This window comes from Lucilia sericata, unplaced genomic scaffold (genome assembly GCF_015586225.1).
Source record: "Lucilia sericata isolate MDLA Ls3-8-SP2 unplaced genomic scaffold, ASM1558622v1 Contig000490F_arrow, whole genome shotgun sequence".
Taxonomy (NCBI): Eukaryota; Metazoa; Arthropoda; class Insecta; order Diptera; family Calliphoridae; genus Lucilia; species Lucilia sericata.
Genome location: NW_023994504.1, coordinates 26252 through 50927, shown reverse-complemented (window position 1 = coordinate 50927; position 24676 = coordinate 26252). Strand labels below are relative to the sequence as shown.

General features: G+C 27.3%; 1 protein-coding gene across 8 annotated transcripts in view; it reads right to left on the bottom strand.

Annotated features, from left to right (window-relative positions):
• Positions 1–24676, bottom strand: part of LOC119605483 (potassium voltage-gated channel protein Shaker) — a 122070-nt gene that overhangs the window by 81231 nt on the left and 16163 nt on the right. For 6 of the 8 annotated variants that reach the window (XM_037958618.1, XM_037958619.1, XM_037958620.1 and 3 more), the window contains exon 2: positions 9205–9904. The exons of 1 other annotated variant lie outside the window; for it this stretch is intronic. In XM_037958618.1, coding sequence (XP_037814546.1) covers positions 9205–9392 — 188 coding nt within the window. In that variant the 5' untranslated portion in view covers positions 9393–9904. Of the gene's footprint in view, positions 1–9204; positions 9905–24676 lie in introns of those variants that run through there. One more of the 8 variants, XM_037958621.1, reaches the window with a different exon arrangement.

Sequence of the window (24676 nt, the reverse complement as noted above, 5' to 3'; positions counted from 1 at the left end):
CTTGTTTTTAATTTTAGGTTTAAAAATAGCCTATGTTATAAAAAAGTGATCATACTTTTAAAATTGATGTCTTCCGATTTGGATGAAATTTGCACCAAGGTGTGTACTATTGGATAGTAGGCACAGACACAAATTTTAAGCTCTATCGGTCAAGAACTGCCGGACTTAGATTGGGTCAAAGTGGGATATTTTGGTCATACTGGGTTTTATTCAAATGAGTGTAACTTTTCACCTATTGGTTCTAGCAAAAATTGTCAAAAGGAGTTCAGATAGCTATTTTTGCCAAATATCCCACTCGCATCCCATTATTGGACTATAAAGCCCTCAAAGGAAATTGTATAAGCTTTCTTCTGAACAAAAAAAAAAAAAAACGGAATTTTTGAAAAAAAGAAAACTTTTTAAAAATTAAAAAAAATTAAAAAGAATTTTGGAAACAATAAAGAAATAACTATCGGAACTCCTTTGGACAATTTTTGCTAGGACGAATAGGTAAAAAATTACACTCAATTGAATAAAACCCTGTATGACCAAAATGTCAAACTTTGACCCCCTCTAAAATTTGTGCCTGGCCTACTATCCAATTGTACTAACTTTTATGCAAATTTCATCGAAATCGAATTTTTGATTTGGGGTTCTTGACACAAACTTGCCTATATACAAACTTATTACATTAAAAGTGAAAATTATTTTAATTTAAACATTTTATTTTTAAGTACTAGAAAAACTATTTTAAAATTTGTTTGTATCCATATTTCAAATTGAACTTACGCCAAAAAAAAACATCAAGTGAGAGGAATAATAAACTTTGGTAGTTTAATATTTTGTAGGATTTTCCTACTTGCTTATTTAAGAAGTGTTAATTTGTTTGAGCATTTATTTTTTTCGGCGTTTTAGCAACTGCAGTTTGTTTTTCCTTATTATCCGTATATTATAAGTATATACATATGCATGCTGCCAAGACATACCCAGTAGTTATGAATGACTAACTAATATCACCATAGAAAAAAGCAACTGAGCCCCTTTATAATAAGTAGTAATATAAGCTTTTAGGTTTAACTAAACGTCTCATTTTTTTTAAACCTCAGGACACAATATCTCAAATACCAGATGTGATAAAGAAAATCATAGATTATATTCGGATCTGAATCCTTTAGAAAAGTATAACAGCAAAATAAACTGTATCAATCAATTACTTAATTCTTTAAAGCTGTCACATGAAATTCTAGGAGGATCGGTCTTTTATATAGAACATAGGTAATATTTTTACACTATACATACGTACTATTTGAAGAGGAAGGCCGTTGTTTTTTTATTAAATACAATGAATTTGTATAACTGAGATAAATTTTGTTACTCTAGAATAACTCCTTCTATTTTTAGCCTGTCATTGTATGAAAACAGTATACTGTGCGTCATCAGTACAGTCATGTCTACAGGTCTACCGATTTATGCGGGTGAATTTGCACAATCACCATTTGTATATTAGCGGGAAAATACCAGCAAACCTGCAATGTAGGCAGTCATATTTTAATTCTATGCAAAAAACATACCGAAAATATTTTTTTGCATTAAAAGAAATGAAAGTTATTTAAAGCAAAAACTGAAAACGGATATACTAGTAAATGGAAGCATGTTAACGAGTGAGGGCGTTTTAATTGGTTATTCAATAACTTTTATAAGGTCTTAGATGTTGAATATAGAAATGTTGACTAGGAAAAAGTACAATGTTCATGAATTTAATTGTATCAGACATCTCTATGGTTTTATAATCATCTATGGTATAATATGTATATTTTATAACGACTAATATAGTTATTTGAACAGAGAATAATTATGGATAAGAAATTTAAACTTTCATTTAAAAAACTAAATGTCTATATTTTATTAATAGTTGGGAATAGTGTTATGATATAAGTAGAGAAATAGTTGTTGTGTAACTACATAAAAACAAATTCCAATAAATTCGTATTATAATCACTTTTCTGAAATTGTCAAACATCACTTCCCCAGAATGATAAATTGTGGTATATTGTCCTTATGTATTTATATACTTTATATATTTTTTGCTGGGTACATGTAATTTTCCCTGCTTGATTTGATTTTATAAGTATAAAAAAATATAAAATTTTAGTTTTGTTATAAAAACAAAATATTCGTTAACAGACAATGTGGCATCAAAATAGAATAGCCAAATTCCAAGTATTGGCGTCTTTTAGTTACAGTGATGCATTGTAAACTAAGTAACCACATACAACAAAAACAACAATTAAAATAATAACAAGTTAAATCTTCGAAAGCCAACAAACCAACCAACTAACTAACCGACCAACAAAATAAATACCATCCAAAAGAAATCGCACAAAATATAATAGGGAGCTCTTATATAATGTCAGCTAATACTATATAAAGGATACTATGATTCTAGTTATTCTTTATTCGGCTGCATATGTTTTGGACTTCATATAAAAGGACCACTCTAATACACATTCATGTAAACGTCATGATTGTGGTTGATTGTCTTTTGTGGCGCCAAGTAGAAACAACAAAATATTTATAACACAACCATAAATTTTTTTTGCTTTGTTGTAAAACAATTTTTATTTTTTAGAAACATTTCTTAAATAAACGAAGTGGTTTTGAACTAAGATTTAATTTTTTCAAAACATTATTTTTAGATTGAAATTAGTTTCTTCTTTTTGTCGTTTTTATTAGAATATTATCAAATACTTATTCACATACATACACTGTTCCGGTAAAACTGAGTAGCATTACGCAATAAAAACAATATAAATAAGTTCTTTAAATCAGAGGATATAATTTTTCAGTCCAGACCCATATTTCATAAGGTCCAGTTCAATATAATCTATAGAATCATTAAATAATATTTTTTTTAAATCCTATTTTTTTACAATTTTGAGTATTTAAAAATTTGAGAGAAGTGTTAGTTAGTTTGAAAGGACCTATGTACATACTCTTTATGGAAAGCAAAATTGTGTTTTGGGTAACAATCCTTTCAAAATTTAACTTGCTATGTTTTATGATGATTTTTTATACTACTAGAATTACTAGAAGAATTTTTCAATATATTAACATAAAAAAGTAAGTGAAACCATTAATTTCCATCATACTGAAAAGACAAAAATCGTAATTCCCAACAAAGAAATAAAAAGTTTGCCTCAAGTGATCGAAAAAAAAAAAAATAATAATAATAATGGTAGACCACAACGAAAAGTGTTGCATAGTGGTAGTTAATTCACATTTCAACTAAAATGAAACTGTTCAAAAGAAGGAAACTTCTGTGTAATTTTTCTTATCCTGATGCTGTCTCTAAAAATTGCATACAGAATTGTAACACAGCGTTAAAACTGTCATTCAACATAAAACTGGAGCCATTGCAATATGTATACTCGTAAAAAAATAAAGAGAGTAAAATAATAAAACTTTTCTTATTATCGTTTTTTTAACAACTAAAAAGTGCTGCTTTTTTTTCTTGTATTTGGCAAAATGCCAAATAATAGAAGAAAATTACACTCAAACAAATACATGCCTATTTTTGGTTGTTTTAGGGATTTCAAAGAGCCGAAACACAGCAGCAGAAGCAGTTGAGGCCAGTGGGAGACACATATGTATGTATGTAGATGAGGTTCATTTTTATACATTTGTAATTATAATAAATACACAACAAACTCATTCAATGAACGGGCCCTTTTTAAGATAATATTATTTTTTCCCTCTTCTTTTCGTATTGTGTTTATTTCAATTTGTATTTGGTTTAACAAAAAAAAAAGAAAGCAACCATTACGTCACAACCATATAATATTTTATATATGTTACAAGTAAAAAAAGTAATATCCCAGCAAAATTAGGAGTCTTTTTAGAAAATTCAGACAAATAAGCAATCTGAAAGTGAAATGTAAAAAGAAGTTTGTACTTTACCCCGTATTAGACAATATTTGTAGCTAAAGAAATTAATAATTAATTATTTAAATATTAGTGAAAACAGTTAATCTGTAAAACTGCTAGGTTTTTCCTATTTTTTATTTTTACACACATATAGTGTAATAATAGTGAGACTTCTAAACGAACAATGTAGCATTTGCCTTCAGAGTGTAAAAAATATGGGTAGTATATTGGTTTGTCATTCCATTTGTAACACATCGAAATATTAGTCATAGATCCACAAAAGTATATACATATTTTCAGGGTCCTTATTAAATTCTAAGACGATATAGGCATGTCCGTCCGTGTGTCCGTTTGTCTGTATATTCCCTATAGGTAAGGTTTTGAAAATGGGCATTATCGGTCAAAATTTTGCCCTCATACAAGTTGCCCCCCGAAAAACAGCTTTAAAAGTCATGAACGTTTTAAAAATACGAGTCTAGCGACATAAATAGGTTTCATATGAGCCAAAATCTCTCTACCACATTCTATGAGAATCGGTCCATAATTGGCTCCATATAAGGTCCCCTTCAAAAAATTACTTTTACGCTCATGACTGAATTAAAAATACGAAGGAGCTCGGTCCATAATTAACTTAAGCCATATTCCAAATATTACCCTGATGTTTATAGGCATACGATTTGATGGTGGAATGTAAGATTCGGCTAACCGAATGTAACACTCTTATCTGTTTAGTCTTTGTTTCCAATTAGGACACACAATTTACAGTTTTACATAAAGAATATCTTGCATGAGTATGTAAGTACATAACATACGAAGGCGGAAAAAACGTGTAAGTCATATGATGAGAGTAATGTTTTACATTAAGATTTATTACCTATTCTCTATTGGAATTTAGCTCGAATATTATCCAATATCTTAAATTTAAAAACTCTAATAGTTATGCGATTTCTATTATTTTAAAATGAAAATAGTACACAACTATTTTTCTGTCCTTAAGTGTATGTAAAAATATATGTATTTGTCTATGGGTTGGGTAATAAAATTTCTTTGTTTTGTCATTTTCGTTGTTCTTGAAAATGTTTGGTTTGTTATTGCCATTGGTATAACACGACTTTGGTAATTTTTACGCACACTAACAGACCAATAACACTCATACACACACACTTTCCTATTTATCCATATAGTCAAGGTCATGAAATCAAATTTTTTTGTATTATTTTTATTATTATTGTGTTCTTTAACAAACAAATGTTACACTTCTTATATAAACCGTCAGCTGTCGCTGCTTATAGAGATAAACATTTTATTCTACTGCTTAAGTAAAAATACATATTTAGATACAATTTAGTTTAGTTTAACTTTGCTGTGCTTTCTAAATAGTTTTAATTTCAACATTAGAAGTTAAAAATCTTATTTTCACCAACATAAAAGTTTTCTAATTAAGAACTAGTTTTTAGACTTTTTTTGTAGTTTTGAAATTGTAAAATAATAAAATAAAATAAAAGATATTTCTTCTTATTCATCTTTAAACATCATTTATACTTAACCCAGATAAGCAACCAGTTACTGCCCCTGATTTTTTATTTACAATTTTTACATTTTTCACTTAAAACATCATTACTTCCACATGAACAAAAACTCAGCTCAGATCCGTTCGGCTCGGTTGTGTTTATATATACAATAACAACAACAGAAAGGAAAAATATACACCGCATCATCTCTCAGGGATATAATATGGAAACGTACATACATTCAAACATATAAAACTATCTAGATATGTGTATGTAGCTGGTGTTTAAATATGAATGTATGACGTAGATACACTGCAGGTCATTGGAATCAGGTTAACCAACCTTTAAAACTTTTAAGATTTTTCTAAAAATAAATCTACAAAAACGCCAATTGTTTGTAAGATGTTTGTTCTCTAACAAAGTTAGAAAAAACCAAGTTTCTTTCAAAACAAGTAGCAAGTTCACATATTAAAATGTTCGCCGGTGTATTTGGTATTTGATGTGATGTCTTTGTAGGAAAAAAAGAAGCAAAAGAGAAATTGTGCAAATACTTAAATCTGTATGTACTAATGAGTGCATGATTGTTTGTTTGGGCATGTGGCATCAACGCTCCTACATTTTTTAGTTTATGTACTTTTTCTATATATTTATTTTTTCCTTTTTACTATAATTTTTTAACATTCATTTCAACAGAGGTAAAAAAGAGAAAAAAAAAATAATAAATTAACGTTAAATTAGGTTACTTAACGATTTGAGTTTGTTTGTAAATAAATTTTAGTCTTCTTAAATTTATTTTAAACTTTTGATAAGTTTTTTGGAATATTAAGAAAAATTAAAGAGTTCTTTCTTAATTAAAATGTCAGGCATATTTCAAAAACAAAATAATTTAAAATATGAAATTTTACTTTATTTAAATTATGCATATACTATTTGAATTATATGAATTCAATTACCGGATTTTACATAATTCGTTTACTAAGTGATTTAACCAAAACGTCGAAATTTTATGTCGAATAAATCATTGTAAACAAAAACCAGCATAATTGAATAAGTGTTTTTCAAAAATGTCGAATGCGACCGTCGAACACACTTGGGCAATAATTCAAACGCCGATTTCGACAAAACCACACAACCATACTAGTATTTATAAGTAAGATATGGTCTTTCAAGTAATTACTTTGAAAAAAATACTTTGGATGGGGGGATGAGGTCCGATGATTACAAAAATCCTATGATAGAATAGTATATATAAAATTCTGTTAATAAAAAAAAAGTGTGTTTATTTGCTCAATCTAAGTAGACCTTCTCATGGAAATGGCCATAATCTACTAAAGTACATTGCAAATAAAATAAAATCAATATAAAAACAAACAAAAAATTTCAACAAAAACAGGACAGTTTAATAATCAAATGCTTGAAAAGTTTATAAATAATTTAAACATAATTTTGCACTTAAAGAAGCTGGTATCAGGATATGGACGGAAAAGCAATTTTTTTGCTATAACTAATGCTTTTAAATCAATTATGTAATGGTAAAATCAAAATCGATTCCAACTAGTAATCGTCTATAACCAGTGTATTCTTCTTCTCCTAATGTTTTTAGCATTTCTGTTCATCTTCAAAGAAACAAGCTAAATGTCAAGTTAAATACTTATATTCAAATAGCAATTTTAAAGAAACAACTAAATTTTCACATCAAAATCTTATAATAGAAAGCAAAAATAAGGCGTTGTCCTTTAGGGAGTTATTTTGTTTGTTCGCTCTAAGCTTAGAGACATCACGTGCCATTGTACCATAATATTTGTTAAAGCTACAATTAAAATGAATTGTCAACATTTTTTCGTGCAGTTAAACTATGAGGAAGTAAAAAAAAAACTAAAAAGAAAACAAGTACAATAACAAAAACAATTCCTAACAGTTTTTCTCATTTCCTTATAGCTGAATTTGTGTACATGACTTGCTGTTAGTCTTGTTTTTGTAAATCACATAAAATTGCACTCTTGCAATTGCTGGCAATAACAACACTCACCCACTCACATTCCCTCCCATATAGCTATTAAGAAAAATTAACTTTTTCTCTATTTTCTTGTTTCATTTTAGTTTTTGTTATTGTTGTAATAGTAGTGTCATCAAATAATTGTATAACGCAGTAATAGATTTGTCTGTGTAGGTTGTACGTATATAAGAGGTGTTCAAAAAAATTAAAAAAAAAATATCTGAGCAAAATCTGTATTTTGTGGACACCTCTAATGTATATTAGAGAGCCCCGAGGAATAGCCTTTTTAAGAATTTTATGTAACAATACCTCCCAATCGATGCGTATCAATGTACATACTAAACACGAGAAAAATAAAAAATAATTCTTTTTGAATGGTCCTCAGTTCCAGCGATTGAAAATCCTGACCTCTGGTAATTTTTGAAAAATAAAATAACTTCAATTTTTTAAATGGGTTTTAAAAATTCAGTAATTTTTAGCTGTGTATGGGAAAATTTGGTCCATAAAATTATTTCGTTTTCGGGTTTTTTGCTTTTTATCGAAAGAGATGTCAAAATTGTCGTGATTTTAGCTTATACAGAAAATTAAAAAAAAAATTTAGCGTTTGGTTGGTCCATTTCAGATTTTTTTTTTTAATTTTTTAATTATTTTTTCCGCAATAAGCTCAAAATTACGAAATTTTTGAGACACATTTCAAAAAGATTGTCGAAAATTTTTTGAACATATTGCACTGAGATGAAGATTTTGAATCGCAGGTAGGAAACTGAGGACAAAAAAATAGTTTTTTAATTTTTTTGTATTTAGTACATTAGAGGTATTCCCCCAAAAAGTGAGCCACGGAACACCCTAATATACTCATACTCTTCAAACTGACTGTGATGAGTTTTAATGAAAGTAATTTTTCCCTCTGCTGATGTTGGTGCTTCTTGTTTCCCTTAACAGACGACCATTTGTCTTAAATGTGTTTCATATTTGTCTTTTCCATTTTCTTTACTCATTCATTCTTTTGTTTATTTATTTCGTTTCATTATGTAACAACTATTGTATAATCAAGGAACAATAACAATAATGTTTTTCAAAAACTGAAGAAAAAAAAGAGCACAAAGAATTTTAAATTGTAATTATCTTTAATAAGGATAATGTGCTATATTGTATAGACATTAAAAGTATATAATAAACCATTTGATGTTGCGAGTAAATATGCTAACGAAACATGAAAAAAAAAACAAACAGAAAAGTATTAAGAAATTTAAGGAACCTATATTTCAACAAGAACACAGTCTATCCATTGACATGTAATTATTTTGAAAAGAAAACTTCTTTTCATATGTTTTTATTTTACTCTTCGCATTGCACACTACCCAATGAAGCATAATAAATTAATGACACATTTTTTCATTTGGATATTAGTGCTACTATAAGCAGTTATAATTTAGTTTCTTTTAGTACCATTTACAAGAGTAATAAGTTAATATTAAGTTTTTCAAACTATTACATTAGAAAAATAATAAATTTATCGATTGAACATCATTTCTAGTACATTTCTAGTTGTTGTAACCATATTATTTAAAGTTCAAATGACTGTTGCAATAATGTTTGGTGCAATAATTTTTATATTTGCGTATCCTATAACAATATTATGATCTTCAATGTGATAATAATATATTTGAGAGATTTCTATTGGATCAATATATGATAGCCGTAACCATGTCCAGTGACAACTTTTGTATGAGATCATTAATATGAATATAAATATAAAAAAAAACAAATAAATATTTAAAGAAAATACATCACCCGTCAAATGATGGCCTCTGCTGATCTTTCAAATATTGCTGTTGATCTCTGGCCAATTTACGTTCCGCTAATTTCTTTTGTTCCTCTTTCTGTTCGCGTTGCTCGAGCTGATGTTGCTGTTGCTGCTGTTGTTTCTTGCGATGCTGGCGATCCTCGCCCAAACCATATAGGCCAGCAACAGCAGCCATGTTGCCTTACAAAAACAACAATGTCAAAAATACCACAAACGAAAAAAAAATATCACAGCACTATTCCGTTTTTTATTTTTTTATGTTGCACAAACAACAAATACAATTAATAGTTGTTTTAAACATTTTGAACTAATAAAAATTAAAACTACAACAAAAAGAAAAAAAAAAACAAATTCATCACATATCGAAACGTATTTGAAATTTAAATTTAGGCATTTTCTCCTTAGTACTTTTTTTGCTGCTACAACGTTCTAAAGAATTATATATGTATTTTATAGCCTACTTTCGGGCATAACATTCTTTTAACTTTTTACTTTGTGGCTTTCTTTTTTTCCTTATTTACTTTTGTTTCTTTTGCCATTTACTTTCTGATGAGGTTAAGCCTTTTTTCATTTCATTTTTATTGCTGCTGCATATTTTTTATTTAATTATTAAAATGTAATTATATTTTTTCAAATTTTCACACAGTATTGTGCTTTGTTTTGACACAATGCTATTGCATGGTTTTTCTAACACAAACAATACGAATTACAAAATAAAACAATTTGTTTATTGTGTTTTTGGTTGTACTCGTAAATACGTGAGTAAACGTTAGTTTGTATTTACATTTTTTATCTGTGTTGTTATGCTCCCATCCCGCCCATTTCCTTAATGCATGTGGTTTTATGATTTTATGCTGTCACGATTTTTCTCTTAACATCCTAAAACCTCACTCTTTGTCTTATCATTTAAACAGACATTCACACACAAACATGCATACATGATAAACGTCAAGCAGCACGAGATCAACACACATTCATGTGTCTCGTGTTTTGCTTTGGTTTTATTCACATTTTTTGTTTCGGCGTTTGTGTTGTTTTTTTGTTGTTGTTTATATTTTGCTTTTGATTTCGTTGCCATTAACCGGATGTCATTTAATATGCAAAGGCATGACATCTATTGTAAACGTTGTGCACCCACTCACACAAACACACCAACAATCTATTGTACGAGTACTCATTCATGACCTGCACTGTACTCGTGCCATTGTATTCGAACAAAGTAGATTTTGTATGCAGCTGTTTTTTGTTATTGTTTAATATCAACCAACTCAAAAGACAATTGCACATAGGGATTAAAAAAAATTCAAACTATGAAATTCTCCAACAATTGCTATTAACAAGTTAATTTGATAGTATGTACAGTATTTTTCTAAACAAAAAAACTTTTCCTTCTCTTTCCATAGAGCAAATTTCTTGAAATTTGTTACATGTAGTAATATCTATGAGCTAAACTCAAAATTTTGCATTGCTTTATCCATGCGACCTACATAGTACGCCCCATACCCAAGTCATTCTATATAAAAAAGCATTTCCTGTTATATTTCAGATGGACATTAGTGCCACATGACACTTCCATATTAAGAACTTTTAACGACCTTCAATAAAATAGCCAACTTCAATACTATCCAAATCATTGAGTTCCTAAACATTGCACTAATTTGAAAGCCATTTGAAATGTCCATGGGTTTAACAGGATCAAATTTAATGACATTGTTTCCGGTGGAGTCGCTCTTTTAGTTGTTGCATTTTGTCAAACTTAACATTTCCTTTTTTATTAATTGGTGTAAATGCTATTAAACTTTTATAGATACAATTAATTAGTATTAAGTAAAACATTTGTGAACTTAATTTATAGGACTTTGATCAGTTTATAATGGAAAATTTCATAGGTTTCGAACAATACTGTATATTTTAATGACTGAAAGTATGATTGAATTGCTACTTAAATAAATACAAGTAATACAGAAATAAAGGATTTTAGCAATTTTCGAAAATATATGTGAAATTTATGACATTCTTCTACATGAGGTCAATCTGAATTAAATTATTTAATTTAAAATCGCAGAGATCGAAAATATAGTAGTGCAACATAAATATTATTCGAAGTCAATTTTTTTGTGAAAATTTTTAAATTTTTTATAAGAACTCTTTTGGTTTTTATTTAAGTAAATTAAAAATGAAAGCTTTAGATTATTTTCAGAGGACTTTTATTAACAACCTTGTTTTAATTATTATAATGAAAACTGAATGGGAATGGTAATATTTTATAGAAAATATTAACAATTCAAACAATACAATTGAAAAAAAAAAAAAATAAAAACAAATACATATACATATTTTTAGTGATTGACGTCGTTGGTATTATGTCATAAAATAAATAAAAAAACCTTTATCTATGGATTAATATCAACACACAATTTAACATTTGACATTTCAATTAATGTTTTATACAAAAAAAAAAAAATGTTTTTTTTTTTCTATTTAAAACTTTATTGAATAGTGGCATAAAAACCAATAAAATTACTATTTGTTACTCTATTTTTATATGTATGTACATATGTACACAACAACAAGAATATTTTTACCAAAACATTTGCGATAAGAAATTATATAATGACAGCATGTTTTGAAAGGGATTTAATTTTTTTACATGTAAAATGCAAAAGTGTTAGATAATAAAATCAAAAATAATCCTCAATTTTTCTCAGATTAAATATATAAACCATAAATTATTTATATTTATATACATATATTGTAAAAACAAATATCTCAGATTTAGTTGCATACGAAGTTTTTATACATTTTTAACTTTTTCGTAGTTAAAAACAATTTCAATAGTTGTTAGCAGTCGTATTGTTTTTCTCTCTTTTTTGTTTTTTGTGTTCAACTCAAAATCTAACAAATTGAATTACAACGAGTAGATGGCATTTTGGTCTAAGTATGTTTTACGAGTACAAACAAGTTTTGTTTTGTTCAAGAAATTGTAAAAAATAAAAAATAAAACTGAAATACAAATTTGTATGTTGTTCTGTCAACATGTTTTTTGTTCACATTTTCATTTTCATGTTGTTGTTTGTATATTGATTTTCTGTTTTTTTATTATTGCTATCGCTGTAGTACTTGTTGTTGTTCTGTTATTTTAATATCAAATAGGAAATAAAATAAAAATGTTGTAATGTCATCTATTTCCTAAGGGGTGGGTGGCTGTTTGGCTGGCCGGCTAAAACCTGTTTAACCCTTAATGCTCGCAGTATTTTAAATACAGTTTTTGTAACATTTTGTTTTATGGTTTTGGGAAAACTACAAAAATGTGCATTTGACAGCATATTATTACATTGAATTTTTTCTAAATATTAAATTTAATCTCAACACCACTTATTTGCGGTTCATGTCACCAAAGAACTTGATTAAAATTATATAATATTCTGTATAGTGTGTGATACTAATGTTTAAAGTTTACAGCATGAGTAAGATCTTTTAAAACTGTACTTTTCATTAAATTCATTATAATTAACACTTTATTCTAGTTTTCATTATCATTAAATGTCTCTAGTGTCCCTCTGTTGCGCACACATTTAATCAACTAATACTAAAATTATAATTTTCTAATTTACTTATTGGACATTTTTCTTACCACAGTCTACACTTGCAGTCAAAACATGTTTTTTATGTATTTATATGTGCATTAGGGTTATAACTTCTATACAATTTTTGTCAATTTTAAATCGGCCCTATCCATTCCACATAGAGCATAAATTTATACGTCGAAAAAGTGTATCACTTATTCCCGAGCGTTAAAAAAGTTTCCGTTTAGTTTGCTCTAAAAAAAAATTATAAATTTTTTAACACAAAGCCGGAAATTTTCGATATAAACAATTATCACTGTTTGACCACGACATACATACGAAGAAAAATCAGGGATAGGGGCTGCTTTCCCCCCTTTATTAAAAAATTCAGTAAATGTGTTTGTGAATGCTTTTAGAAATTCGATTTTCCGCGAAAGGTTTTTGCACCAAAATGTCCCGAGAAAAATATTTTCGTTATTAGAACACTACTGGCTTCTACGTAGTGATAGGGCCTAATTTTGGTTATCACCCTAATGTACATTCAATTCGTTATTTCTTGCATTTGTATCAATACGTATACATGTGTAAATCTTCAGTAAAGTGATTGTCATTTAAAGTACATTCACTTCACAATACACAATGATACACACATAAACAAACGTACGTTACATTCTTGTTTATTACTATTATTAACACCCATACTTATACTTAAACAATACTTCTCGCTGTGGTTTAATAATACCAGGACCCTGCAATTTAAAAGGCGTCAATGAATCCCTTTTAGAAAGATAATTCTAACCTCAGTACTTGTTAATATTGAAGATAAGTAATATATTCGAACGATAGTTGCTCATTGTAATTAAAGTAAAGTGTTATTGAGTACGGTGTGGGAGGCACCAACACTTTTGAATATAGTGTCTAAATGTATATAATACACATCGATACTTTATTATAAGCTTTATTTAACCTGCATGCATTTTATTGGCATTTTCTTTATTAGGTAGAAATTACTATTTGCAGGTTTAAAAGGAAATTCCTTGTAAAAAAGGGCTTTGAAAAGGAAACTTAACAATACGTAAAATATGTACTATGTATATGAGAACGGAAAGGAAATACAAACATAATTTTTCATTTTCTATTGTTTTACTACTAAAGCTGTATTTTATAGTAATTTGTAAGTATTTGCATTTTTATCATTATCATTTTTTATATAATGTTTGTTGTTGTTTTTGAATAAAATATAAATTTTAACGTTTGTTTCTGAAAGTTAAAACAAATATAATAAATTATATTATAAACAAGATACTATTTGCATTTCAACAATCAATAACGTATATATTCAAACAAATAAATAACCCTCATTGATTGATAAAAAATAAAATTAGAAAATATTAGTTAGACCAATATACATACATGGGCAATTTCATGTCAAGTGAAACAACTCAAAATATCGATTTGGATGAAATTTGCACCAAGGTTAGTACTATTGGATAGTCAAGAACTGACGGACTTAGAGGGGACCCTATCTATTCCGCATAGTGTATAAAAAAGTACGTCGAAAAAGTATCACTCTTTCACTTTTTTCCTAGCATTAAAAAGCAAATGCTTCAAAGTTTTTCATATTAAGTATTAACAAAATGTTTACACTTTAATTCATTGTTATTGTTTAGCCGGCACATCTAAAGGAGAAAAAGCAAGGATTAGGGCTTTGGTTTATTCTTCTTTCAAATTTGGTACCCAAACTTTTAGATTGTACTAATAAAAATACGTGTTAATTTGTTTGTAAATGGTTTTAGAAAATCGATTTTCCGAGAAAGATTTTTGCACCAAAATGACGAGAAAAAGGTTTTCGTTATTAGAACACTACTGGCTACCGCGTAGTGATAAGGCCTATATGATAATTTTCTGAATCAAGGTATAATTATTATTTTTTTTTAAGAGCGAAAATAACTAAAGCAAAAAAACCTTAATAATCCTCAAAAAAGTATTTTTACTATAAAACTTATAATCGTTATATTCTGTGATCATAATAGTAACTAAAACAAATTAACAAAATAACTCAAATAAATTAAAGTTACTGTTATGATATTTTGACTATTTTACTGCTGCTACAACTTTTAGTATAATATATAGTAAATATTGTGAGTTCTTTTAATTTTGAAGTCATAAATTTAGTAAATTATGGTTAAAGAAATTATTCCAGTTGATTAAATTCAATTATGAATGAACAACTAAATTACCAATACACTTCTATATTAACACTCCTACTTTCCCTTTTTTCATTGAATAGCAAATCAATGGATACAAATATTTTCTCGTTAAGGTTTGTGGTATTTTAGAATAAGTATTGTAGAATCATTTGTGTTAAATAATACTTGAAGTTAATTTTTTGTATTTCGTATGTATATGGGTGCGTATGATTTTATTTAATTGATTTCATCTATATGTATGTTACGTATACGCCAGAGTGGAAAATACATTAACACGAAAACCATTTTTTTGAAGACATCTTTGTTGTTCTTCTTTTAAATCTATCATTTATGTAAAGCTAAAGTAGGTTCAAGATTATAAGCTAGGGAAATTTAAATGAATTTGAAATTTGAACTAAATCTGCTTGTCGAAATCTATTAATAATTGAAGGGCTTATTGCAGTAACTCGTTATGTCACAAAAATAAAATTTTGAGTAAATCGACATTAAAGTTTAAAAAAATTCTCAAAAAAATGTTTTCTTTTTTTTTTTTTTTTAATTTGTACTTTAAATACGCCTAATAATCATATAAGGTCGATAACTAACGTATGCCAATAGATGGATATCATAAATAAAGTGGAAACCACTGTTTTAGCAAAAAATTGTGGCATATCAAGTTATTGCCTAACCATATTTGAACATTTTTTATTTTCAAAAAACAAGTTCTAGTACATTTTCAAAGTGGCTTATCAAGTTCTTGCTACAAAAAAATTTATAAATTTTATTTTCAATATGAAATTTATATTTTTAGTTACCTTTTTATATGAGAATAAATTTGGCTAAATATACTTAGCTAAATTATTCTGCAGTAAAAGGCAGGTCCTGTGATATGATTCTACTTAAAATAGAATGACAAAACACATTATTTTGGGTTTTGCACTGAATATTCAGATTAAAATTTGAGATAATATTGCGTTTATTCAGCATAGCTGATTTTCTGCTTCTTGATCATCATTTTAAACATCTGAAACAATTTCGATGCATGTTGTGTCAGAAGTCTTGCACGGATTTTAGAAATTTCATGTCCATTGTTCAAAAGAGGTTCCGATATGCACTTTATATAACAGGCGTTATAATATTATGCTTTTTGTATATGCTGCTGATTGTGATATGTTTCACAAAGATTATAAGATGGTATGGTATGATAAATATGACTTTATATTATGCACATAGTTTAAACATTATATACGATTTTTCCCCGAAATGGAAGTAAATTTATAAGCAAAATTTATTGATGTTTTGCAATCGAAAATTTTCAAATCAGCAAGAACTTGGTAAGCAACATAATTATATATAAAATTATTTTTATGCAGTAACATGGTAAGCCACTTAAATTTGCCCGAGATTTCGAGCAAAAAATTTTTCTCTTCGTATAATGAAACTTGTCTTAACTTGTTCTATCACAGTAACATAAAAAATATCAATTCCGCTTTTATCTCCATTATTATAAATGACTTTCTTCGAGTTTATGAAATAAATTTTTTTTCAAATTGTTGAAATGGAAAAAGAGGCATGACCATTATATCGCCAATTTACCATAATACGCTAAAAGTCTTTAGATATGGTTAGATATGGTTCTAGCAACTCAAAAAGCACATAAAATCGAATTGTGATGATTGGTGGCATATCGAGTTACTGCAATAAGCCCTTCAATTATATTTTATTGAATTTTGTTTTTAACTATTTTTGTTATATTTTGCTTAAATTAAAAATGCAATGTATAAAAATGTCTATGCATAATTTTTATATTAAAGTAAATTCTATAATTTGCTCAAATTATATTTTTAGACTGAAAACTTTTTAAATGTACGAACATTAGAGGAGCCTTAAGAAATGGATTATCTTGGAATATTAGTAACCAATTATATGAATATAGATGAAGCAAATTTGATAGAAATTTTAACTATAAATATCAATAGCGGCTACCATGGGTTTGGAATTAAATAATAAAATTAAAATTTTCAATACAAAATTTAACAATTTTTTTTTCAAAAACAATTATTTTCACATAACTCCATCACCCAATTTTATTTTATAATCTCCAAACAATTTCTCAAAAAGGATGGCTTTATTTGACGAAACTTACATATATTGTCCAAATTAGTTATGCATTCGAAAAATCTAAATTAAACCCATAAAAGATACATTTTCAGGGTCAGGTCTAATGTACATATAAATGTAAATATTTCTATATTAACAGTCATGAAATAACAATGAATAAGGGTAATAAAAACAATAATCACACCAGAGAACAACTGAAAACTATTCATTTTAATATTTTTTTTTCTAAAAAAAACAACACACACTTTTACAGGCATAAACTAAATAAACAAAACATATTATACACGCGGAATATAATATACACTTACACACACAATTACAAACATAAACTTAATGAAAAAAAAAAAAAAAAAAATATTGTTAATTTTTGCTTTTAGCCAAGTTTATAATACAAAATTAAAAAAAATCCACACACATAAAAAAACTCGATATTTTTCATGAACATTGGGCATTTAAAAGAATTAAATCTTATGGCGCCAAACATAAAAAACTTTTTAAAAAATACGCTTTTCTAATTTAGTAAATTAGGTAGTAGTTGTAATTATTTAGACTAATTCTTAATGTTTACATTCCTTTAACCCACTGATAATAAGTGAAATGTAAAATAAAAGTAAAATGTTGGTTTCATTCGTAATTGTGGCATTGCATGTTACTATGTTGTTCATTCACTCTGTGCTGCTTAGTCGTTCATGAGTTGAATTAACGTTAGTTTTTGGTTACGAATTAAGTAACAATTTTTAAGCATTTCTCATTTTATCCATGAAGACTGCCATTTAGTTGTACGGTATTTTTTTGTTAAGTTTATATTTCGATTTTATATGAATTTTGTTTAATTTTATGTGCACATTATTTTGGCAATTTATTAAAGTTTATTTTGCTTTGTTTGGTAATGAATTAAAATATAATTTAAAATGTTTAAACGTAACTATAAGATACCCCCGGGAGCATATTACCTTGATGAAAGACCCTCATCTTGGTGTTAAAGCAATCCCGGGGAAAAGAGGTGCTAGCAGTACCTCTAGTCTGCCGGAACTATAAACTGTGAAGACCTTTCTTTGGAATGATTTGACATAGGATCGAATCAGAAAACCACATAATTTGGTACCACGGGAAGCGGTAGCCCGCCGGGAAGTTTCGCACTTTGTGTTGTCCAGTGGTGACTGTGGTTTAAACCCAAATTCCCAAGAAGAGAATATCGGTTAAAAGACTGATGCACGGTATAGTCTATTATTCGGGATAAGTTGGGTGCTGTTAATTTTAACCTAAAGTATTTTCACGAAAAAAATTTCCTATTTGTAGCTAATTATACTCATGAAGTTATATCAAACCGTAATATACATATGTATTTAATTTTTTATAAAATTGTCTGAGGCACAGGTAAAGAAGCGCACATCAAGTCCGATGGAGGCCTAGGTCTATTTCTTTGGATTTGATATTCAAATTTAAAAAAATATAATATCAAAGTAGTGGAATTGCTAACGTTTTTGTTAATAAATTTAACTTATGTCACTAAATCAATAGATTTTGCAATTTTTCTTATTTGTATAACATTTTTTTATTTAACATTATGACACATAAAGGATTAACATTGGACTAACTTTACTACATATGTATATTTTAAGGAGTAGTTACAACTGTATTACATTTCTTACCATTTTTAATTACTTTCAAATGGTGTAAAGGAGAATGTTTTTCCTTCTTTGATAAAATTAATCAAATTCTCTTTACTTTAAGTATTTTCTCTCTTTAGTTTAAGTTAATGACAACAGCGAAAAGACAAAAACAACAACAACATAATCGACCTCTGTACACGAACGTTCAACACAATTTACGTGTGGGCTATTTTCTATTTTTCTTATTGTTTTGTTGCTGTTGTTGTATTTAAGCGCCTAAATACAAAAACTAATCAATAATTGCGGGAAAATACCAACCAAAGGTTTTTCCTCTTTACTGTATTCCCCAATATTAGTGTTGTTTTAGTGTGGTACTAAGTAAGTGTTCCTCATATTTTTTGGTTTATTTTGATTTAGAACAACTACTAGTATTTAGTGTAAATATATTTTTATAGGTTTAAGTATATATGTATGTACATACATATATACATTTAAATCCTTATATACATATCCTTTTATATACTATTTATTTACTAAATATTTTCTAACGTTTAGCACGCCATTTACAGGCAAGTTTTAACACGACATTGTGTATAAAAGAGGGAAAAAAATCCAAAAATTAAAAAATACCAAATATATTAACAAACAAAGATTAGATAATTGATTTTTTTTTGGTTATTAGTACGAAGAAGGAATTTTTATGATTTTTAAACTGAGAAATTGAAATTAGAAAGAAATTTATTTATTTTGTATTTTTGCTCTAAAAAGTTTTAGTGATGATTTGTAATAAAATATTAAAACACAATAAAGGGAAAAAATCAATAACCATTATTAATGGCTTTGTTTAAAGACCAACACTTTTGTTATTAGAAAAAACTCGGACTGAAATCTATAAATAAAGAAAAGTTACCGAAAGTTACAAAATATAGTTTTTTTAACTTTAATAGTAAGTTCATAGAACCAAAATATTTAAAGCATGTATTTAAAACTTTGTTATTCTTTCTAATCTGTGTTTCTAAAATTTTGTTGCATTTTTAGTCTCGGCAAAAAAATGAACCAAAACAAACTTTTTCCGTTTTTTTTTCTTTGCAAAATTATAAAGTTTAATATTTTGTTTGAGGTTGTTCTTGTATTTTATGCTTTTTGTTGGATTTGCTTTCATTTCGACTATTTAAAATGTATGTATGTATGTTAGAGTGAATGCTCTGATACTCTAAGTATTCGTACCAAATTTAAAAACTAAGACTATTTTTTACTACACAAATTGGAAAACTTCGTTCTAAAACTAAAGTTTACTTTTTGGTTGATACTGCAAGAATACTGGAAGCTCTATGGGTCTGTGGTGAACAGTGTGGATTTTTGTGTAATTATGAGGTCTAGCATTTGTATTTGGCATATTTAATGAGAAAAGTATGAAGGATTTCAAAAGGGAAAGAAACGAAAATGGAAGAAAAATTTTAGGGTAAAAATACAAGTAGTTTTTGTATGCAAGTAAAAAATCTCACAAAAAGATGTCAGTGAACATTTTACAAAACAAGTAGAACTGAATTAAATCATTGCATTATTTATTTCAGCTTACTTACTTTAAGACAACATAGAAATAGATGATTTAAAACTGTAAAGCCGAAATGACAAAATGAACAACTAATTAATTATTTTATACTATTTATTTATCTACTCTGATTTGATTTTTTAACAGAAAAATTCCCCTTATTGTTTTGAACCCAAAAATTGATATATTTTAATCTTTCTCGGATAAATTTTCCATTTAACTTGTTATTAAAGTGGTTTATATAAAGCAAAATAACACTTAACAAACTGAGAGCATTTCAACACAATTACATATTTGTATTATAGTATTTCATTTATTTTTTTTAAAGTCTTTAAAAACAAAACATTTTTTATTACACTTGGCTTTTCATAAAACACTGGTTTTATGCAAATTTAATTTTTTATATAAACAGTTTAATTTTTTAACTTTTTACTTTAATTTTCTTATTTTGTTTTATTAACTTAATAATTATATAATTTTCTTTTTCTCTTTTTATTTGGTAAGGAAGTTATTATTACAACTATCATCAACACAAATGTTTAAAACTATAGAAAATGTACAATACGTTGCGTACTACAAAGTGTTGGCCTTTAACTAGTGAAATAAAAAAAGTGAAAAAATCTACTAATAGTTTTGTAGAGAAAACTATCAAAAGAAGAAATAGTAAAAAACAAAAATAAAATAAAACATCAGGAAAAAAGTTATTAAAAAGGCTTGTCGAAAAAAGCCAGAGAGAAATACATTAAATCTGATATACCCGCACATGTAAATGAACAATCACACATACAAGAGTAAAAGAACAACAACAGCAAAAAAATTCAAAATCAGAGTGCGTTTTTTATTTTCATATCCTGTTTTAGAGTTTTTTCTCTGTATGTATTTATACAAGCTGTTTTCTTATGTAAGCATATGTACACATGTATGTTACTGTGTGTGTGTTATTTTTTTTGGCATGCACATATAACAACAACACTTTTGAAAGAAGGTATTATAAATAATATGGTAGCTCTGTTAGACTATTGCGTGTTTAGCAGGAATACGTTTGGGTATGCGTGTATGTATGTAAATAAACTCAGATACGTGTGTATGTATGCGTATGCGCACAGTTATAGTGAGGAGCAGAGCACGTGTACTTCATTTTATTAAAAAAAGGACACCACCACACAAAAACCCATACACTCTTTGTATATGAATAATAGTTAGTTTTTTCTAAAGAGATAAAAACTGGATTTTGTTTTTTGTATTCATGTTCATAAAAAACACATATTATTTTGAAATACAGATACGAGTACTAGTACTCTGCACGTTCATACACATATACTATATAGTATTTCTATTTTTTATTAAATCGCCTAAATTTATACTACAAATTAAACACCACTATGTGTACTTGTGTTAGTATTTTTATACGATTGTAAATAAATTTGAAAATCATTTTATACTATACGTATACGTACATGTGTATGTATGTATATATGTATATTAGAAAAAATGTTGAGCACAAAGTACTATGATGGCTTTTTTTCCTTTTTTCTTTTTGTTTGTTTTATTTATTTTTTTTGTATTTGTTTGTTACTTTGTTTGCCATCATATAGCCGCATGGTAGTTTGCGGCTTTTTATATTTTTTTTAGTAACAACAACATATTTTTTGTTGTGTGCGTCTCTATGTATAAATTAATATATTAAATGTTTTATTAGTCACTTTTGTTTTATTATCTTTGGTTTTTTCTTCCTATTTGATTTGCATTTGTCATTGTTGTCGTTCTTATTAATTTTATTTATTATTTCATAGTAGTCGTTACTTTTAGTTCTTATGTTAATGTGTTTAATTCAATTTTAATTTTTATTTACAATTTTGTAAATTTTTCCTAGTTATTAATACGAGTAAAATGCAAATAAGGCAAATATTTAAAGGTTTAAATTCATATGAATTGTTGGAGACTTTTAGGAAATCATCATCAGCTTTTTTTTGCATATAACGGCGTATTTATTTCTAGCTTTTATGTAAATTATGATTTTAATTAATACCTGCACACATTTTTCATTTACCATTAGCAAAATTATTTAGAGAGTCTTTTGTATATCTAACATTTAATTCATTATTTTAACCATTATATTTCGGATTTAAGATTTTCAATTTTACGAATATTTAAAAATGTCTGACTTTTCGAACTTACATATTTAATATCAACTTTTCAACTTTTTCGACTTTTATTTGCAAAGATGACTAGGATGTTAAGATTTTTTTTCTTACAAGATAGTCGACTTCGACTTTTTTCGTCAATCGTATGCAGTGTTACCAGGAACTTAAATATTTATATCTGTATATAATTCTGTTAAAAGCTGCGTAGATATTTACTAAAGATATTTTTTATCATAAAAACTAGCGATCTATGGTTATGGTTATAGGTTGGTTATCGTGGTAGTTCACAGTCGAAAGTGTTCTTTCCAAGGTTGAATATGAAGTAAGTGACAAGGAATCTATTTCTGGAATCTGGTGGGTAGAGCAGAGATTTCACAAAGAAGATAGAAGGCCGCTTCTTCCTGTTTCCCTATTTTTGCAACTGTGACAGTATTCATTGATAGGGAGTCCGGTTATTACTGCCGACAACCTCGATACATCCCTCATATTTCGGGTTATAAGTCGACTAGTGCGTTTTTCACTGAAAGAATGCCACATTAATTTGGCTACTCTACATGTGTCTAGATTGTTCCACCTATTTTTAGCCTTTTGAACAAAAGGATACTACTTTTGATAAAATCTAGCGGAGTTGATACTGAAACAGTGTTGGAGATCCCGTCCTAGCTAACTCATCTCCTTATTCACTTTCATAGTAGTTCCTATGAGCAGGGACCCTAACTTTCTTGAAGTATCTGAGTAATTGGGAAGTGGTAGTGTTAGACTTTAATAAAAGAAGAGCCACTTGGCTCCCGACAAAAATTCCTATATTCCTATATATCGCGACTTATACTCTTACATACAACTTTAATGGACAATAGAATTGTCCACAATTATCGAATTTCGTTAGGTGGGTCTTACTTTATTCAATATTGTCAAATTTTATTCATTATGTCTAAAATTAACTTAACTTTAAATTATAGCATTTTTAAAGCTAAATAAGAAAACCGAAAAAGAATAAAAAGGCCCAGAAGCTAAAACATAAATTTCGAGGCCAAATGACAAGTAGAAAGGCTAGATTTAGCCTTAAAAAGGCTAACATTAATTATATGTATGAAAATTGATTCTTTATTTTGCAATGGTGCGTATGATGAATATTTAATTGTTACAACAAGTATACGGTTTTACATATGTTTAGCTATGATTCATCTTTAGTAGTTTTGATGTTTTTTTTATTATCAAATGTACTGATTCTTTTAAATTTCAAAAGACGTTATTTATATAATTTTTGTTATTTTATTATTCATTCAAATTTTGCGTCAAAATAAAATTTTCGCTTTGTGTTTTAATTATGTTTCAACTTAATGAAAATATTTAAAAAAAATATTTAAAAACTTGAATTCACTGAACAACAGCTAGATCTATATATATATATATATATATATATATATATATATATATATATATATATATATATATATATATATATATGTTAAAAATATGATATTTTTAATAATGAATATATGAGGTTCAATAACTTTCATTCGAATTTTTTTACTTTGTTTTCTTATACCCTTCTTTTATTTATATTTGCATAGATTTACAATAAATTTTTAAACAGGTTTAAATTATTAAAATTTCAACTCACATCTTTATGGACGAATGTGTTTGTTCGTATCTTTCAAAAACATGTTTCTTGTGCTTTGCATTTACTTTATGTTTTTACATTAGAGAGTCCCGTAGTAAAACAATTTTAAGAATATCGAGATTTTGATTCAGTACCAAAACTTTTCAACTTCAGTACTAATACAAAATATTTAAAATAAATTTGTAACTAAATGTTTAGTCAGATTGGAAAAAGTACTGTTTTTGGGATACTCTAATACATATGTATTATTATTTTTATTATATCTGGATACACATGTTTACATTTATGAGATTCCAAAATATTTAACAAAAAGCCAGTCAGTTAAAATGTGTCAACATAAAACATTTGCCGCAAAATTTTGTATCAACATTAAATCAAATGTATCGAATAAAAATAAAACAGAAAAGAGAAAAAAGGAAAGAAATTTGCCAAAGAAATGCTCATATTTTTTAAGTGTGTCTATAAAAACGTACATGATTTATTCCAACAGTTTTCCTTGCCATGTCAAAAAGAACAAAAAGTCTTGAGAAACAATTTAAACATAAAAATATAAGATTTTCCACTGCAGTGTGATTGTGTGTGTGAATAGAAAAGGTTGTAAAAAAATAATCAACAAAAAAAGTATTAAATATCAAACGCTTTTAAGTTTT